Raw genomic sequence first — 21,561 nt, 5'->3', positions numbered from 1 at the left:
TTTTAGTTAATCTCATCTTTATTGTATTTTAAGTAATTCTTGTGTAAGTTTTTTACATTGATGTTGTTATAGCAAATTATATGTTAGTGTAATAGCCACGTTTCCTTTATAAAAGCTCAGACTGATAACTTTTATATAGACATCAGTTAGGCCATTACCTACAATGTTATTGCACGAGTATTTTTGACGTAATTTACTAAAAGAAAAGAAATTAGTCTAATTTGTTTCCACCAATTTGATAAAGTTTGAAAATTCTGTTTGACAATATTCGTGACTGAAATGATATTACTAGCAAATGAGATTATTTGGTTTTCCCTACAATATAACATGAATCATGAAGTTCGAAAATGAGTTTCAAGAAATATAAATCGCTCAGTTGAATTCTATTTCGTCTGACATGTTTCATTTACGGCGCTTAAAAAATTAGAACGATTAAACATACAGAAAGTTGTATATAATAAAAAGGTAAACAATAATGCGATAAACGTCTTCCAACTGAAGAACGTTACCCCATTTTCCAAAATACCATTCATTGTTCAACCGCATTTTTTTCTCATTCATATAAGCTTTCCCTTCCTGTGTTTCTCTGCTGAGTTTCATAAATTATTAATTAGCAAATCACTCAAGAAAAACTATACGTATATAAAATTGTGACATTATTGTCATATCTACAATTAAAGCTTCCGTATCGACGGGAATTTGTGTAAATAATATCATTGAAATAATGCCAAAGATAATAAGATGAATGTAGTAGACCATTAAAACAATAATGGCCGATAATGTTGACGTGAAATTAAAAGCTATGTACGAGTATGTAATAAATTGCTTGATAACATATCTCTTTATAAACATGCCCACCAGCTGATTCAGATTAACACATGAAAGTCCAACCCTGTAGCTATGCTTAAAGTTTAAAATTATTACGTAATAAATACGCACATGTGTCATTAACTCTGTTACGGGTTCATCCGGTTTCCAATTAATTAACTTATTATTTGAAAATCATAATATAATTATAATTTATAAGTCGATTATTCATATTTATCAGAGACAAAAATTATTTTTTATTCTAATCTTTTAACCAAATCATGACCGAAAATATTCAATCTTCTCGCATAAACAGCTATTGGCTTCAAGGAAATATAACAGAGAGAATTGTCTGAAATAGTTTGTTAAATCCTTCATTACAAAAGTTATGACATTTACAAGACAAGTTGTTCACGTTTATAATGTGGTAACGTGTCGTACGCTGTATTGGCATGTAAGTACCTTTCGCTACACGACCTTTGACGTCCACTCGTGTGATAGGCATCTGAAGAAGTTTTTGAATATGTCGCAATAGATTTATTACCAATCTAGATTATAGATTTATATAGAATAATGATTAATCTAAATATACAATGAAATATAGAAAACCAAACAATATATAAAAACAGGTGAAGAAAAGGGGGTTGATATATTGAGGTACGGCAAAAAAGATTAATGATCAACTGCAGATTTTCAAGAGCTGTTCCAATGAGATGCAAAATAACATTTTCTACATAAACATCATCAAATTAAATATACAAGTATTATTTAATTTCGTGACGCTGACTAAATTCTTTGAATATATTTCTAAAGAATAAATTTCTTTATAAAATAGAGGGTATTAAGAATTTTTTTTTATAACATATTAGGCATCGGATATATAATATGTAACAAGATTCATATTTTTCAATAATTCAGCAAAAACACATAAATGTAGAAGCAATAAACAGTATTTTAATAATAAGTTTAAACTCAATATAAAATTCGCTGGTGTGTTCGTAGCATTATAAATTAAATTGTAAATGTATGAAATAAATTACAGGTCTTAATTGAGAAAATTGACCTCTTGTTTTACTATGTACAGTTAAATTACAAATAGAAAAATATTTTTATTAATATTATGTAACTATATGAAAAGTTTAATGGATCGAGTGAACGCAAAATCAAATGAGACGATACTAGTTATCTTTATTAACAACAAAAACTTCATACACGAGATGGTCTTTGATAAAATATATTAATTGTTATCTGATATAATAACAATACAGCCTGTACCCATCTCAGGAGGAATCCTACACGAAAATTTATCACTTCGCCGCTTATACTAAATACGTTCTCATACTAGGTTTTAAGTTTCCAACGGAAGTAGAAAATGGCATTTCAATTAATTAACATATGATCGTAGTTTTGTGAAAAGCTATCGTAGAAAAAAAAAATCAAAAATTTTTTTGTTTCTGAAATCTCACATGAAAGCTGAAAGTATTTTATTTCGGAATCCAATATGTGGTCTCTTCGGACGATACCCTCCATCTATTCTAGCCAGTCTATTATGTATGAAAAAATTAATATATATATATAAATAAATGATAATAAAACACAGCATCTAGATCAGACAGGACAGAATAACCCGGACAACTTCCTCGTACAAATCCAAAGAATTTATTATCTCATACATCAAGAGAAACTCGTTACTTAATAAGACAGTAACGAGGTCCAATTACCAGATAACAATACATGTTTTAATTATTTACTATGTGTACCATTGTGTAAACAGACAAACAGACAGCGCGACAAACAATTATGCAATATTTAGGCTACAGACGAATTGGCGCGAGGAATACAAGAAGCAATTAAAAATTCAATTTATATCCAATTGTGTCATACATATAATATATATATTTATTGCTAACAATTCTCTATATTTATACTATTATACAATACCTGTAACATAAATAAGATATATATATATATACACGATACATCGTCAACAAGTTAATTAAAACCAGCTGAGTTACAATCCCATAACATTGAATTTATTAATAATTTTCCCAGTTCCCATCAACGTCAACCGATAGGTTTGTAATTAAAGGACAACTTAATGTGAATGTACATGAGGAACAGATAACATTTAATTTAAGTCCAGTAATGGGATAAAGATGACATAACACTAGCGGCCGCACCTGATTCTGATTGCTATTGATACGATAAACAATTTAACAAGGATTGTAAACAGGTGAGACTAAATATTTACATACACACGGCTGTACAGAGTAAACGGTTCGTATATACGTTGTCATAACAGCACACGTTTAATATAATCAAATTTATTCCAAGAAGTTTTAAGCTTATTTCAGTATTGAAACGGTATGTAATGAATTTTCTTAAACCACTTTAAAATTTTCCGACTTTTCTTTTACCTATGATATACCTAAATACCTTTTATATTGATAGTCCTATTTTTTTGTTGTATTGAACTATAATAATGTTTTCCAATCTCGTTAGCCGTGTGTGAGCCCGGGGTGGAGTTTCATAGCCGTTGATAGGATATTAGGTAGGCGCTTGTCATGTAGCGAGTTATCTGCGCATGCGCAATCAAGCAAATATGCAATGCTCGCAGAAACGGCCGAGCCTCGGGCCTTAAATTTAAATATAATTAATTTTGCTCCAGTTTAGATGTGTGATCTACTTGACAGGCTGTAGTAAACATATTGCCACATACATCTCAAATAGATGTCCGATTTAATATCAACTCGTTCTACCAACTATCGCACTAACATTAAACCTTAAAATAGTCTTAAAAACAATTTTCTACAAGCTTCCATAGCTCTAGAACACTCGACTCTGTTATGTTTTGTCAATTTAGCAACGTTCTCCTCCCAAGAGTAAGTTGTATCCCACGAAAATCATGTATACAGAAATTAGTCTCAGTTTCACGTAGATATATCTGAACCGCAGTTAACCCGAATGCACGGAGGGCCAGAACTAATTAAACAAATTTTTAACAAACGCCCGTAACGGAAAACGACCGGGAAATTTTTATATCATCAACTGTGTGTACCGTGTAATTTGTGAAACTTCGAAAAACCTTATAACGCTGTTTGAGCTAAGTCTACACGTCATACATTCAAATTAAAATAAAATTCATGTATGAATACTTATAAATCTTGTTCAATCGATCATAACGTATTAATATTAAGAGTGAGCCGATCAGTTATAACTTATAACCGTTCTCAAGATATAATGTGCTATAATTGTTTATACGGCAGGTCAATTGGTTCGAAAACTAATTTCAATGATAGGCATAATTGTTTTACTTTTACTTTTTAATATAAGCGGTTGCACACTGTTGAAAGTTTGAAGCTGGCGAGTCCTAAGTACGAGTATATTTTTTACTTAAAATCCAACAGTTAAAGTTTTTATATCAACAATATTTTGTTAACGGGATTTTATTAATCGTATGCAATGTAGATCAATAAGTAGGCTATTAGTATTATTATATTAATAGCTGATTGGAAAAAGAAAAACCTATATAAAGAGGTAGCATAAATATGCTATAACAAAGTTGCCTGAACATATATTTTCTTGCTGTAGAGCGACAAACTGACAAATATCTGTACCTTAAGTTATGTATTGTGTTCCCCAAACATCAGCAGATTTAATTCAGTGGATTATTAAACGAAGATAGCTGGCTAAGGGGGTTAAGAAAGGAATATTTTTTCATTTTCATTCAATTCTTACTATTCGTATATTCTTCGTTATATATCGGAATTAAAACATCTAACCATCAAGGGGACTTCCCCTTCTGTATTAAAATAAAAGCATAGAATATTCAGTACCAATAAATTTACTTTACATAAAACTACAGCTATCGAGGTATACCTAAAGCAAATGTGGGTACACACAAAAAGGCATTCAAAAACTAATAAACATATATATATAAATATATATACATAATATTATTTCATGATATTGATTAATGTAAAATAAATATAGTCGTTTCTCAAACGATATGCACGAGACTTTATTTTCTGTCATATAAAGTTTGGTTGATTAGTGACTGCTTAACATCCGACGGAAGACGCTTGTTATTTATAACAGTTTTCCTTTAATGAGAAAGAAACAGTGAGCACATTAGAAAGGTCAATAGAGATCCATTACATAAGGTAAGTTAAATACGTCTTACGTTCATACCTAGTCGTTTACTCCCTTATATGGCTAGATCTTAATGGTGGTTGTAAATAATATGAGGAAAATAAAGGAATCTTATAATATAGGTTATATTTTAAGTTACACAATATATTGAATATACAATTAGTAACATTTCCAGTACCAGACAATCTTTTTTAAGCCTTGACATTTAATGAGGCTTCGCAAAAATTTTACCTGAAATACATTATTGATATTTGTTAATAGAAAGCTTTGCATTAAATGGATTTGACTGCAGGTTCGCTCGCATGTTATAACTTTATATCAAGCATTAAAACTTTCATCAGTGATATTATTTTTAACGATTGAGTAACAATTGACAAATGTACATACTTTAAAAGTAGGATATTTCGCAACGTATGTTGTGCGATTTATATTTAACCATGTATACTTATAAGTTACAAATAACTATCATATATCGTAATCACGTAAACTAATACGCGTTAAAAAAAATGTTAAGTGGGTCCGTGACATAACAGTAGGTATGGGAGCCGTTCTATGAATGCGAGGAAGTTCAAATAATGACCAAAATGTATTGCGAACTGTTACAATCTCATACGTCGTTATGTCATTAATCTTATATCAAATATATTGAGTAATTATAACCTTTTGACACCGCCGATCTATTGTGACGGATCCCATTTGAGATTGTGAACTAAACGAATCAATCTATCTTTATCTATAAGAATTTTTACTAAATCACAACAGCGATACCGTGGGTAAACAAAGTAAGATCACTGACAAATGTTGCAAATATTAATAATGGAATCGATAGAATGAAATTGAAATTCAAACCTTAAAGTACATATGTACATACTATATACACCGTTGCACCTAAGTTCAATGGTGTATATCTTAAATTATATGTCAATTATTATACAAATCATCACTTTTTAATATGATAATTGTATATTTTTTTCTTTACTGTACAACTTTAAATAGAAAGGTCGCAACGATAATGATCCAACAACATGAGATGTTTATCGCAAATCAAACAATAATGTGTCATTAACATTAATATGTTCTGGCAAACTGAGCGAAACAAATACACATCGAAATATATTGATGTTCCCGACATGTAAAATGTTTGTAATGTAGTGTCATAATAATAAAGACGGCGACTCACTTGGAATAATTAATGTTGCTATTATTTTAACATCAAAATTTTTATAAATATATCCAAAAAGTGTTGCCAGATGCCAGAACAAGAAGGGAATTAGTAGTATTGGCCGTGGTCTTAGTATTGCGCTCCAAGTCTTGATTTTGGTTCTGTTTTACAGAAAACGTCTGGTAAGTCTCTTAATTATCTGTAGCAATATATTAAACGTTACTTTAGATGTCAGAAAACGTAACAGAAGACATTTTAAGCTTGAATTAACAGAACCATAGTGAAAACCATGCAAATTTATAATTTAAATAAAATTTTTTTTTTTTCGGATTACCACATTTATTTTATTATTTTTAAAAACGACATACTCCCGATGTTTCGGTTACTTTGTAGCAACCGCGATCACGGGCAAACAAGATGTCTTGAGTACGTAGTTTTTAAAAATATAAAAAAATTACTCGTAGTAATCCGAAAATATTAGTTTCATTTAAATTAATACTCACGAAAGTCTTAGATGACATTAAATTAATAATTGTCATGTAAAGATAAACTTGAAAAACCAAGACTCAAAGAATTTGTGGCTATGGCCTACCCAACTGACTCAGTTTTTTTTCATGACTGAATTAACATGACTGGTTTTAAAGAATAATATCTTACTAGAAACAGATTGATAGAGACTCATCCTGTATTAAATTAAATACTATAATTATATGATTAAACATTTATTTAAATAAACAATAATTTTGACATTAGGGTAAATTTATATTCCTACTTTGACATTGAATTAATACAAAATAATCATCCAACTACTAAAGTTGCTTTAGAAAATAATTCCTGAAGTAATACGGAGCTCTAACTTCAAGTCCCGCAGTCTTAGTCTTAATCCTGTTCAAAATTTTGCTAGTTCAGTCTTAGTCTAAGACTCTAAGTGTTGGTAAAGCTCGGCGGTTTCGTTATTACTCTCACGAGCTAAGATTTAAGAATATAATACTCAAAACTGTTAGTATTTTACTTGTCTACGAAACTAATAGTAGAGTAATGGGAACACAACAGCATCTTTCACTGTCAAAGGCTATAAATAAATACTTTTAAACAATAAACACTATCGCCGTCTCGTTTGATCCGATTAATGTTAAACCTCATTAGTATCATAATTAGTGATTGTAAATTAATAATTTAACTCAGTACGTCACCGTCCAAGCCCGTGTGTGTTATATAAGACTGGTGTATTGTGTCAGAGACAACGCCACGCTATCTCGTAATTAATCTGCGATGTAGATCGCGACACTAGTCTCCGTACACACGCACCACCATTAAGTGTCGAGCGGTAATGTCATTCAATACTTTGGTAACGGATACCGCGTATGTAACACATCGTATTTTTTTTTTTTTGGCTTTAATTAATTTGGTACGTACGAATCGAAAAGTTCGTAACATACTCCTTAATAGTTTTATTGACACTCGTTTAAAACAAACAATACCGAAAGTTCGCTTACATTGCAATAAATTAAGTCACGTAATAAATTTAATAGCAGATATAATTTATTTTTAATCTGTACTTGACGTTTCATAAGTGTTCCATACAAATGAGGTTCTGTTCTGAAGTTAGTTAAACACTACACGGATCTTAATTCAACGGTAAACTGTAAAGTATAAACTATAAAACTATTTCTTAACAACGGTCATTATGGAAATACTAATCTAGATCTAACTTACATAAACAATATAGACGACTGGAATGACAACATGTGCCTTGTCAATAGTAAAATTAAACGCAATATTAACATTTGCATAATTTTATTGGCAATTGAAGTCAACGACACGCGCTAGACGGCGATAATACGAGCAACTTCCTTAGGCGATTGTTTTATCTAATTAATGAACTAATTAGTTGTGAATTAACCTGCGGCGGCAGTTGACACTCCGGGATAGATACTGCTGATACCAGTCACGATCCCGCAGCACTTAGATGCAGAGATATCGCCCGTGCCGCCTCACAGGATATGTAATGTTAACACTTTAGTGATATTAAGGTCATTAGCTTTATTTTTATTTTATTCACAGCGTACTCTAATCATCCATGCATCCTTCTGACGATGCTTTGTATATGAACACGATGTATATTGTCCACTTATCTCGAGGAAACAACGAAAATCACCCTAACTTTCTCCGAAGCCTAATATCTAAGCGTGTAGCCTTATTTAGACCTACATGTGCTCGAATGGCCTATTGTCACGTTTGTGGTGTAAAATATCTTAAGAGTAAAAGTTGGTACCCGGGCCTATTGGAAGAAAAGGCTCAGTTTACACTTACGTTACAACTAATTTAAACTTTCTATTAGACATATTATAATAGAACAAACGTAAATTCTTAGCTCCAATAACAATTACACGAATGTAAAATTGTAATTCCGCTCCCTCTAACATTTGTGCGGATAAGAAATAATGTACCTTATTTTACTTAATAAACCATACTTGTTAAGTATAATGTGAATAGTGGAATGTTTTATAGACTGTGTTTTATATAAAATTCATTCAATCTTTAAATTTTATGCTCGTTCGTGTGTGCAAAGCTTTTTATATAACAAAAGAGTCTAAATCATGAATGAGGACTGTTTTCACGCGATAGTATTGCTTGCGGAATTTGAACAGGAACACTGTTACGGTTCTTGGTCCTTTGTTTTTGAAAAGCGTATTGTTAGTTTAATTAGCGTTATTTAAAGGCTTTATTGGATATAATTATAATAAGGTAATAAGTTTGGCAACAATTGGTACTTATGATAACGATCGGAGCCGAACATGCGTAATGATGGCCGTTACAGGTTAGTAATTGTACGTAATAAACATGTGATTTATCAGGAAAAAGGTTATATAGTGAATTTATACATATCATTGAGATACTGAAATTCATATTAAAAAAACTCTTTTATTAAGTTTTAATAGATTTTTTTATTAAAGAAATAATTCTCTTATCGTCTTCAATAATTAAAAATAAATGTAAAAATTACGAAAAAAAAAACAAATTTTCTTTTATATAGGCAAAGTCATTATAAAAAAAAAAAAACAATAAAATATTATTACAATTTTAACTGATGAAGGTATCCCAGGAGAGGCTTCAACAAAGAGCCGACCACGCCTTCAACACCATATCTCAGCGCTTCTACGGGTAGCCGAGCCGCTGAGAGGTTGTGTCATTAAAGCTATAAAAGCCCACGCACTATTGACATTACGTTATGTAACAAACACATAATATTATAGGATATGTCCCGAATAGAGATAACGCTTTGTCACGATTATAGAACTGTTCTTATTTTAAACGTATAAATATATTTGTATGCAAAAATTGTTATCATTGTAATTTGTATGAAAAAATTTAATAGATTCATAATTATATTTAATTTTATATACTTAAAAACAGATAATTTTACTATAGTATTTATATAATTATTTTAAAACTTCAGTCATAACAATGCAACGTAGTTTTCCGTTAAGTCATTTCATCAGTATAGGGATTATGTTCTTGAATACCTTGAGGTCAACTACTGACCTTTCGCTTCCCATACTAACAGCTCGAACAGGCCAGCATTATGCGCCACATTAGCTGTAATCGGTCTATTGTCTACAGTAAGCTGGTTATGTTTGTGAGTCCGTACATGACAAACGTATCATTCAGAGTAGATATAATTATGTGGTTTTCTTAATTATGTAGGAAATAAAGTACCTAAATTACCTAATTTTACATCTCATAAATACTTTCCAAAATTAATATATAAATTCTTTATTAATTACATATGTTTAATATCTGGCATACTTTGTTTTAATCCAGTACGTGTTATTAGCGTAAACTGTGCCATTAAGGTAAAACAAAGACGATACGCCTATTTAGGCTACGTTAAGTTTATTACTGGGTATTTTACGAGTTGTTACTCAAAACGCCTGTTACAACCTGTAGGTTAAATTCAATTTGTGATCATGAATTCGTGTTACATCGAATCGAAAGGATTGATTGATCGATGTAATGCAGCTCAAACAATTAGTTATATATCTAAAATAGAACCATTAAGTGGTCATAAAACTTACAAAATTCCAAGGACATATTACTAAAAATAATCATATAGTTTTCAGCATCATTATTTAATTCTAACCTTGGAATTTAAATCATCAAATGTACAGTCCAGTTATATATTTTGAGACTATTAACCTACTGAAGCCCGAAAATATGAAAGCATATAATACCGTCCTATTCAGAAGAGTTGTATTGTTTACAGTCCAAGTGAACCTCTTAATTAATCATTGTATCGTCCAATTAGAAACGATACTCTAACAATAAGAGACGATAACATCTAATGGGAGGCCGTTACGAAGCCTCTTAAATTGTTGACATCGATGTGTTACTATTGTGCGTTCCCTCAATACACAAGATAAATGTAGGGTTAGCAAAATATATATCAAAACAAACAAGACAATGCTGTATTGGAACGCTCTCGATGTTTTTTCGGTTACAGTATATTACACGACCTGTCATAATTTTCATGCCTTTTAAAATCCAGAGCTGTCAACGTATAATACAATTTACTTGGTCGTCGCTGTTTTGTTTGTGAACGCTACACAATGTCTTCCGGTGAGTTGCACAACCACAAACGCTCCGTTTTCACTAGAAAGCTGGATTCAATATGTGTAACACTAGATGCTGATGGGAAATAGTAATATCCCTTTTTACTTGAATACGATACTTCACGGGTGATGATTCCGTCACTGTCAACCTTTCCCTTAATGCCGTTTGTGCATGATTAAACAAGTAAATTTTCATTTATTAATCGCATTTTACTAAATTCAATTGATTAATTATATTAAAAGATTAAATTGATTAAGAATTATCCTTTTCAATGTTCATCACTTTTTAAGTACGTCATTTGATTTTCTTCAAATAAATTTATTTAATAAATAATAATCTAAAAAACATACTTAAAGAGGACAAAATTTCTAAATCACAAGTAAATTGTTGCATTCCAACAAAATTTCCTCAATCACCGAGTAGATACATTCAAAAGTGATTATAACGCGCCTGTATTTTTACGTCCGCAATATCACATTTACGTGAAATATTCTTTTCTACATAAAGGTTTCTTTTCTTCTAAACTACTTTAAATTAAAAGGAATAGTAAGAAATATTTTTATTTGTTCGTTTCTAATTTTACCGTTTTTTATATGTTGTTGCAATTAATTTAATTTCAGAGTGAATGCATTCGAAAGTCAGAGTTACATTGTAGATATCCATTTAAATTACCAATTTTCTATTAAAAAAACTATAACAATAATATAATATTCATATACTACTAAATTAAAGTATACTATTAAGATGGTAGCACCTATTAATTTATAAAAACGTCCGATGCTTCCAACAATATTTCAATGAAACAATATCAAGGCATCCAGTCTTACCGATTATGACAGAGTTATATAAAAAATGGTAACACTGAGAAGCTAATCTTCAAGTCAATAGGTAATTAGATTAGCCGTCAATGTTCGAAGAGTCAATTAGAGCGAGGTTAGCAAATAGCCAATACCTTATGTCATCTTTTGATGTCTAATCAAGTACGCTTCCTGAAATTTTACAATCTAAAATAATTGCTTTATGTAGAGCTTGTTTGTATCAAAATGCGTAATAAATGCTTTCATAACTTCTACATGTCTTTATATACAAGATAGAACACTAAAATACGCATTATACTTGCTACTTATTTCCATTACGAGTAGGATACACAATGAAACCAAACGTAATGTCAAGAATTTATTGCCTTGGAAGTTTATTTTAACACGGATAAACATAAAATGGCGTATTGAGTTTGTAAATCGTGCAATACTCCCGCCGTCTAATGGTTGCAATATCGTATTCATGATTTTTGAGGAAATTAGAAATACCTACATCTTATTTCTAACTAAAATTGTAACAAACAATTCCTTTTTTTGTCGTTTTTACTTATTTATCTTTGTTAACATTCACCTCGGACCAAATTTTTTTTTTGCAATACGAAGGAAATTGTGTGATAATGACAAAATGTAAATTGACTTTTTACGATATTAGCAAGGTACATTAAGAGTTATTATTAAAACAAAAGAAAAGTCATACATATAGCAATAATGAATCGTGAAAGTGTTTCTTGGACAGTATCGCAACCAGAGTCGCCCTGACATTAGAATAGAGCCCAAAATAGCGTTGATAAATAAAAATAAAATAAATAATATAATGACATAAATACAAATACATTAAATACAAAAACTTTTTTAAAAATAAATTTTTTTGTTAACTACTCTTAGAAGTTGGTGTAGATTTAAATCGAAAGAAGCAATAATGTTAATTCATCGGGAATGAAAAATTGTTACTTGGAATTATTCTTCTATATTCTTCATTAAATTTTTTTTCACAATAATGCAAAAAGTTACCTGACGTAAAACTCCTTAAACAGAAACAATATGAATATTTATCGTATCGTAAACAATCAGAAACTGCATTCTTTTTACAATTATTTCTCAGCGTAATCCAACTTAATAGCTAATGTTGAATTCAGTTTAAACGAACATATTTTATCTGGAATCGAGGATCGCAGCACACGAATTATATGAATCCAATAATTTTAGTTCACCAAACATCATACACTGTGCGAGCTGACATAGATTAGATCGTGCGTAAAGTTTAACTTGCAAGATGTGTTTTAATTGAGCCATCATAGAGCAGCTTACTTTAACAAGTCTTAAACCAAATTCCTGAGCAGTGTAAACAATACTGGAGAACCAAAACAATAACCAGAATATTCTAACGGTTTTGAGGATGAGTTCAAAGCTGTTGATATCGAATTAAAAATGGAGTCTGTAACAACAAAGTCACGATAGAAACACTAGCTTCGATGTGATCATCCCTCAGAAGTTCACAAAACATTCATTAATAATATTTTGTGATTATTGTAAAGTAACAGCTGCCAAGTCTCCGTATGTTCATGATATAAACTTGTTGAAACATCATATTCATTATATAAATTTTTATTGTCACTATAATTCAATTTCAGTCCTCCTAAACTGATGACTTTGATAACCCAAATATTTTCAATACTTTAATTTATCAAATTCAGACACACTGTTATATAATACCAGTGTGTAACTTTCATTTTTTTTTAATTAATGCTTGTAGTCAACTAGTAGGATTAGGAAATATAAGTTATAAGTAAATTAAAATTATAATTTATGAGTATAAGTCATATTCATAGCTCACAATCGAATAAATTACCTTCTTTTTGCAGTCGGATAATGAAATCGATAAAAAGAGTAGTTTTTTTTTCCTATTGAGATTTCTGAGACAAGTAGATTTCAATTTACAAGGTTTGTTTTGTAATAGGCCCTAAATTTGATAGATCATATTAAAATGCTTCATAGTTGTTTTTTATGTCTTGCACAACTCAACATTCTTACATTTATACATTTTGTATAAAAGCAAATCACATAAGTTTTGAGAAATATAATAAAAAAATAATAAATTAACTTATGACTACTTATAAATAAATCTGTTGTTATTACCAATAAGGCTCGTAACTGGTTAGTTTGTTCGTCACGTTTGCGGACAGCCCGTGTTCTATGCGCGTTCCAAGATCTGGATGAATGAGCATGAACACTTTGACCGCTCTGTCTTTAATGAACTGGGTCGCTGGTCCTAAGCTGTATAAAATATTTTCCACCAACCTGTTCCTTTCCTCACTAGTCATTTCATTCACATACAATTCTGTCGCTTGTTTGAAATTATCTGCTTTCTCTTCCACAATTTCGATGAGGTCGCCTTTATTTTTGTCAATATATGGTACTGCGCCGTGGAACGAATTGGGAAAATAGTTTGGGGAATTTTTACCATTATCCTTCACAGGCGGCCTTCCATCTCTGTTATAAGCAAAAACTTTGTTTCTAAACGGACAATTTACTGGGATATTATTGAAATTTGCCCCTAGACGGTAATACTGTGCATCCCTGTATGCCAAACGGCGGGCTTCAAACACCTTGTCAGGAGCTCCGAGTATCCCCGGAACTAAATTGGCAGGAGAGAAAGCAAGCTGCTCTATTTCAGCAAAGTAATTTACTGCATTTTTATTTAATACGAGTCTCCCTAATTTTTGAAGTGGATAGTCGTCCAAAGGGAGAACAAGAGTTACATCAAATACGTTAAATCCAGCTGTTTTCACTTCATCCAGAGTCAGCACCTGTATGCTGACTGTCCAGCTTGGAAATTCACCGTTTCCTATGGCCCTATATAACTCTCTTGTGTTGTAATCCGCATCTTCTGCTCCAATTTTTCTAGCTTCTTCCGATCTCAAGTTTTTGATACCAGCGTCAGGCACAAAATGAAATCTTATAAAATGATTATCTCCGTGTTCATTAACGACTTGGAATGTATGAATACCAAATCCAGGCATGTGCCGGTAACCATCTGGAATGCCACGATCCCCAAATACTAATAAAAACATATGAAAGCTCTCCGGTTGCAGTGTTAAAAAGTCCCAAAGCGTGTTAGGATCAAACAGATTATTTGCTGGATTTTTCTTTTGTGCTCTTACGAAAGTAGGGAAAAGTCGTGGATCATTATAAACATACATTGGTGTATTAAAACCAACAATATCAAAGTTCCCGTCTTCAGTGTAAAATTTAACAGCAAAGCCGCGGGCATCCCTAGATGTATCACTTCCACCCCTCTCAACCACCACAGGCGAAAATCTTGCAGCCACAGGTGTTCTCTTGCCAACCTTACTGAACAATTTTGCTTTACAAATATGTGTCACATCATGTGTAACTTCAAAATAACCGAACGCTCCGCCGGCCTTCGCATGCACTATTCGTTCCGGTATTCTTTCGCGGACGAGATGTGTTATGGAGTCCATAAAGAACTCATTGAAGATTAACCTGCTGTTCAATGTATTCGTCGCTTCTTCGTACTCCACGGGCGCGCCGGCGCTCGTAGTCATTATTCCGATGGGTCCCTGTCAGGTGTGAAAACTCAATTTTATTTGAAAACCTCAAATTCTATCCACATTTATATATAATAAACTTACTGGTGTATTTTCTTTAAACATGACTATTTGATCCGCAGCGGGGTCTCTTTGAGTTGCGAGCACGGCACTTATCAATAATAATATTAACATGTCTGATGGAGTAAAACCAATATTCAGGTTTGAACAACCTTAGCGCTGTCCAAGACAGTGTTTATAACGCTCTGAATATTGCGACCTCGTTTGAATCAGCGACGATTACTCAACCTGAGTAAAATTGATCAACGTCGAACACGTAAGACTAAGTAATGATTTGTGAGATACAATTACTTTTCACTAGCCGAAAATCAACGAAATTGTTCAGCAAAAAAAATCGAACTTAATTATAATCTATTTTTATTTTGTATTTTAATGTAATACAATTTTAATAAACAATCCTTTTAGGCAGTGGCGTAACTAAAGGGTGGCAGGACTGGCAAAATGCCACTGGCCCCCGCCCAAGAGGCCTCGAGCTAAAATTTTTTTTCATTGTACCTGAGTAGCTATTTTGCTTTTCTTGGAAAGTATATATTTTTTTTGTTAAATTATGCTCGAGGTCAAAGTGATGGGGCGAACTAAAGATCATAGTTCAAATTGAGTATATTGTAAGTACATATTTCAACACATCCTAATCGAAAATATGTTCATTAATTTTTGAACGCATTCATTGGTTTTTACGTATTTTGTCGCGATAAGTAAACATCGCGAGTGACCATTGATGACCGGGGAATTCCCTTTTTCTTCAATAAAAAAGTACTTTTATAATGGCGCTGCTAGTTCCAGCTAGGGTTAATATGAAAGGGGATTTTCTGGTTGGCTATTTTTTATTAATTAATTAATCGTATTTCGTAGTTGTGTTTTATTGTATCTGCAAATGGAGGTAAAGTTTAGTCGATTGTGAAAGTTAGATATTAAAATGTCTAGTTTCAGTAAATATTTAAATGGAAGAGAAGAAGAAAAAAGAAAAAGGCCGGACTGAAGAAAAACTTAAAAAGCTACCTAAAATTAGTCAGTACTTGAAGAACGATGACTTTAATGATAAAAACTCGACTGAAGAGTGCTCTAAAAGTAAGGATTGGACTCTACTAAAAGTATACTAGATGCAGCTGCCTGCAACCATAACCAGTGACTGTCCAGATCGAGAACAACCACAAAAAGGTACCATTAAAATCAAAGAGAATATTGTATCTTCGCCATATGTTACTGATGAAGGTAAAGAGGTTAAAGAGCTAATTGACCAAGTTAAGGGGTCTCACTTTCCGTCTGACGCAAGTTTTCACTGGGCACGGCTGCTTCGGTGACTACTTGTGTCGGGTGGCCAGGAGAGAGCCGGGAGGGGGCTGCCATGAGTGCGGCGCTGCGGTGGACTCGGCCCAGCACACCCTCGAGGTGTGCCCGAGATGGGCTGCGCAGCGCCAAGAGCTTGTGGCGGCGCTCGGCGGAGTGGGCTTGTCGCTTTCGAGTGTCGCGGAGAAGATGCTTGAGAGTGACAGGTCCTGGATGGCGGTGTCCTCCTTCTGTGAGACGGTCATGTCCACGAAGGAGGCATCTGAGCGGGAACGGGAGGTTGCGGCTGATGCACCCTCCCTCCGCAGGCGACGGACGGGGGTGCGCCGGAGGCGATATTTGCAACGCCTCCAATAGCGCCCCTGCACTCCGGGCTGGGGTCGGGCTGGTAACCCGGCCCCTGTGAAAGCCTGGCGTCGTCGGGGCGATCCTAATTGCCGGGATCACCCCCTTTCTCCGAGGGAGTAAGTCCGGTCTTTGCCAGGACCGGCCAGTCGCTGGTGTGCCCTATTGCTGACAGATCCGGGGTGCACCAACATAGCGGCCGATGGCTTTCGCAGTGGTTTTAGTGAGTAGGGGCCTGCCCAGGTCGAGTCTCACACATCCTCTCCGGCCCCACCAAGGCCGGTGAGACGGCTCGTAAAAAGAGTTTCCCTGCGTCATCAAAAAAAAAAAAAAAGTTAAGGGGTTCGTGATTGAAAACATTTTATACCTAATTGCCCTTTCTTAAAAGATAGTGGCCATAGAAGTTTTCTAGAAAACATTACCATATAGTTTCGAAGTCCGGTGTGAAACTTAAACGTATATGGCTATTATATCATTTAATACTTCTGAAGAAGTAATGTGAACCGTAATGTTTATTTGCAAATCAGGCATATAAAAAAATACAAGGTGTTTGGATTGAGGGCTATGACGACTGGAAACATATTATACGCCGTACAAAGACACGAGACGATGAAAATTCATCTGGATTCTTGTCTTATCTATCAACAATAGCTACATGGATCACTCGATGAAGAGCAAGAGTCTATGATCAAAACTGAAAAATCTTTTTGGCTCTACCTAGACTTCTCGATGTTACTCTGACACTTTCGACGTGTGATTTAGCCTTTTGTAGCTACAGAGAAAACGCAGATGGAAGTGATCCAAACACCTAAGGAAATTTTTTGAATCATCGTCATGATCATCAGCCTATCGGTGGCACTGCTGAAAAAAGGCCTTTTCTCACATGGAGATGATTAGAGCATTGATGACCACGCCTGCTCAAGGTGGATTGGCTATTTCAAACTTATAATTTGAAATAATAAGTCGAGATTTCCTCATTATGTTTTCCTTCACCGCCTGTTAGTGATGTCTAATAACTCTTAGAAAGTACATAAAACTAAGAAAAATAACATTGATACTTGTCAGGTTTCGAACTCGCACCCTCATGCAAGAGAGGCGGGCCTTTTAACCTCCAGGCCACCCCGATTTTTACTTTTACTTTTACTTGTTGAGTATTATTAAATTAATAAGAAAATACGACCCGATTTAACAAGAATTGCTAAGTAAACCAAATGGTCACATAAAATACTTAGGTCCAATAATACAAAATGATTTAATTTCGGTCCTGGTAAGTAAAAAATGCACTCAAATGAAATAAATGCGGCTACATTCTACTCTATCATATCGATAAAACTCTAAAAACTCAAAAATATTTCAAATATTCATAAAAATGTGTGAAATTTACCGTTATTGTATGATCGAAAAAGATTGTAATGGGATCCCAAAGGCAGTTATCATTCAAGATTCATTTGTAGAATTTCATGGAGTGAAGGATCAAACTGCCTTAGCTACGTTCAAGCAAGTTATTAAATCCATAAACGAGAGAAATCTTCCTCTAATAAGTATCGAGAACAAGGTAAATGGTACAAACATAATGAAAATGACTGTTGCTGGAGTTCAAAACCTCATAAAAGATGTACAGCCAAAAGGCGTCTACGTTCACTGTGTTGCTCGCAAATTAAATGTAGTACATAATTAATGACACAGTGAGAGAGGTTATAAGTTATAATATGCAAATTTTTTTGATATAGTGCAACAAACTTATATTTTTTTTGGACATAGCGTCAAAAAATGGAATATTTTTCCAATCACATTAAAACCATTAAACCATTCAAGATGAGCAGGATGTTATGACGCCGTTTTGTAAATTGAAAATCTGATGAAAAATATAGATGTTTCACTCAAAAAGAATGCCTTATTAAATTAGAAAATTTGGATAGAAAAATTGGAAAGGTATCAAAATGAATTTGTAAATTTAAAAAATAAAGCAAATAGTATAGCAGAAAAATGGTCCATCACTTATGAATTTTCTAAAACTCGTCAGAGGAAGGTAAAACGCCATTTTGATGAGCTTTGCGAAGATGAGCGTCTCCAAGATCCTGAAAGTTTCTTCTTCAAATATCAATGAATGATGAGATCTAAGATTTTCGCGAGTATTCATTTAAATGAAACTAGTATTGTTCGGATTTACTACGCGGATTTTATTATTTAAAAACTACATAATCCCGACGTTTCGGTTACTTTGCAGCAACCGTGATCACGGGCAGACGAGGTGTGAATGTCTGTCAGTTGGTCCTTGTTATTTATCATCTACCGCCATCGATTTCTTAATTTTCTGGCGTACCGCTCTGGATGCCGGCAGAATGCGCTCACGGTGTCTTGAGGTCCTGCGGTGTGGTTACGGACATGGGATTTTATATTTTTAAGAACGGGGTCCCAGGTGTTTGAAAGATTCCAGCCATCTTCTCTATTGAAATTGGGATGTTTTTTAATTTCAATAGCCTCGCGAATTAATCTCGGTATATACTTGTCTTCCCGAGCGAGGATTTGAGGTTTATCAAACCGAATGTAGTGGCCTGGTTTGTCCATTGTGTGTTCACACACTGCTGACTTCGACGCACGCCTGTTTTTGATGTCCGAGATGTGTTCTTTAACCCTAGTACCGATGCTCCTCTTCGTCTGTCCAATGTATGACAAGCCACAGTCACAATCGAGTTTGTATACACCCGCTTGTTGCAAAGGAATGTTACTCTTGATTGGTCTCAAGAATTGGCTCACTTTCTTATGTGGTTTGTAAATAGTTTTAATGGAAACCTTCTTCAAGATGTTGCCTATTCTGTCAGTAACTCCCTTCACATATGGTAGTATCGCAGGTTGTCGTTCAACTGTGGGTGGCTTCAGGTGCTTCTTGCGATGCTGGCGAGGCACGGGCAGGTTGTTGATAGTGAGAGCATGTTTTACATGCTGCAGCTCGGCCTCTAGGTGGTCAGCATCACAAAGATGTTGGGCTCTCTGTAACAAAGATTTGCCAACGGTAGCTAACTGGATAGGGTGGTGGTGTGAGTAACCATTGAGATACCTGTCCGTATGTGTGGGTTTCCTATAAACAGTATGTCCCAAAGTATTGTCAGGATTCCTAACAACAAGTATATCAAGGAAAGCTAAAGAATTATTTGCCTCCAATTCTATAGTAAACTGAATCTTATTATTGATAGAATTGAGATGGTTCAGAAAAGCAGATGTTTTATTTTTATTTAATATTGTAAAGGTGTCATCTACATACCGTTTATAAATTAAAGGTCTTATAGGAGGAGAGCAAAGGGCTCGCACCTCGAAGTCCTCCATGAATATGTCAGCGACAACGGGGGAAACCGGTGAACCCATTGCAACTCCATCTACTTGTATGTAGAATTCATCCTTCCACATGAGGTAGCCAGATGTTAGGCAATGCTTTAATAGCTCTGCATATTCTATAGGCATATTGTTATCCTTTAACTTACCTCTTACAATCTCAATGCAGTCAAGAACAGGTATACTAGTGAATAATGACTGTACATCGAAACTGACCATACTGTCATTGTCGCTCAATTTTAGGTGTTTTAAATCTTTGACAAACTGGTAGGAATCCTTAACAAATGACTTTGTGTGGCCCCGGAGAGGTGATAATATTTTTGAAAGAAATTTAGCCAGTTTATAAGTGGGTGAGTCAATCTGGCTTACTATTGGGCGTAATGGAACATCCTGTTTATGGATTTTAGGTAACCCATACAATTTTGGAGGTTTTGCACACGATTTGTATGGGTTACCTAAAATCCATAAACAGGATGTTCCATTACGCCCAATAGTAAGCCAGATTGACTCACCCACTTATAAACTGGCTAAATTTCTTTCAAAAATATTATCACCTCTCCGGGGCCACACAAAGTCATTTGTTAAGGATTCCTACCAGTTTGTCAAAGATTTAAAACACCTAAAATTGAGCGACAATGACAGTATGGTCAGTTTCGATGTACAGTCATTATTCACTAGTATACCTGTTCTTGACTGCATTGAGATTGTAAGAGGTAAGTTAAAGGATAACAATATGCCTATAGAATATGCAGAGCTATTAAAGCATTGCCTAACATCTGGCTACCTCATGTGGAAGGATGAATTCTACATACAAGTAGATGGAGTTGCAATGGGTTCACCGGTTTCCCCCGTTGTCGCTGACATATTCATGGAGGACTTCGAGGTGCGAGCCCTTTGCTCTCCTCCTATAAGACCTTTAATTTATAAACGGTATGTAGATGACACCTTTACAATATTAAATAAAAATAAAACATCTGCTTTTCTGAACCATCTCAATTCTATCAATAATAAGATTCAGTTTACTATAGAATTGGAGGCAAATAATTCTTTAGCTTTCCTTGATATACTTGTTGTTAGGAATCCTGACAATACTTTGGGACATACTGTTTATAGGAAACCCACACATACGGACAGGTATCTCAATGGTTACTCACACCACCACCCTATCCAGTTAGCTACCGTTGGCAAATCTTTGTTACAGAGAGCCCAACATCTTTGTGATGCTGACCACCTAGAGGCCGAGCTGCAGCATGTAAAACATGCTCTCACTATCAACAACCTGCCCGTGCCTCGCCAGCATCGCAAGAAGCACCTGAAGCCACCCACAGTTGAACGACAACCTGCGATACTACCATATGTGAAGGGAGTTACTGACAGAATAGGCAACATCTTGAAGAAGGTTTCCATTAAAACTATT

At 34.0% G+C, this 21,561-nt stretch overlaps 1 protein-coding gene across 1 annotated transcript; it reads right to left on the bottom strand.

Moving 5' to 3' along the window:
- Nucleotides 1-13,680: 13,680 nt before the first annotated feature.
- Nucleotides 13,681-15,309, bottom strand: LOC116765733 (catalase-like). Its single transcript, XM_032655312.2, has 2 exons — nucleotides 15,207-15,309; nucleotides 13,681-15,134 (listed from the first exon to the last, which is right to left on the bottom strand). The coding sequence occupies exons 1-2, from the start codon at nucleotides 15,294-15,296 to the stop codon at nucleotides 13,686-13,688; spliced, it is 1,539 nt and encodes a 512-aa protein (XP_032511203.2). The 5' UTR covers nucleotides 15,297-15,309; the 3' UTR covers nucleotides 13,681-13,685.
- Between the last annotated feature and the right edge of the window lie 6,252 nt (nucleotides 15,310-21,561).

The sequence above is a fragment of the Danaus plexippus genome, chromosome 11 (assembly GCF_018135715.1).
Source record: "Danaus plexippus chromosome 11, MEX_DaPlex, whole genome shotgun sequence".
Taxonomy (NCBI): Eukaryota; Metazoa; Arthropoda; class Insecta; order Lepidoptera; family Nymphalidae; genus Danaus; species Danaus plexippus.
Note: the sequence above shows the minus strand (reverse complement) of the source record. Positions and strands in the feature narration are given on the sequence as shown.

What these genes read in the sequence shown, in the direction of transcription:
- LOC116765733 (XM_032655312.2), bottom strand. Translation starts at nt 15,296, where the DNA reads ATGTTAATATTATTATTGATAAGTGCCGTGCTCGCAACTCAAAGAGAC. An exon ending in TGTTTAAAGAAAATACACCA is followed by an intron (nt 15,135 to 15,206) that starts GTAAGTTTATTA and finishes CACACCTGACAG; the next exon opens with GGACCCATCGGAATAATGAC.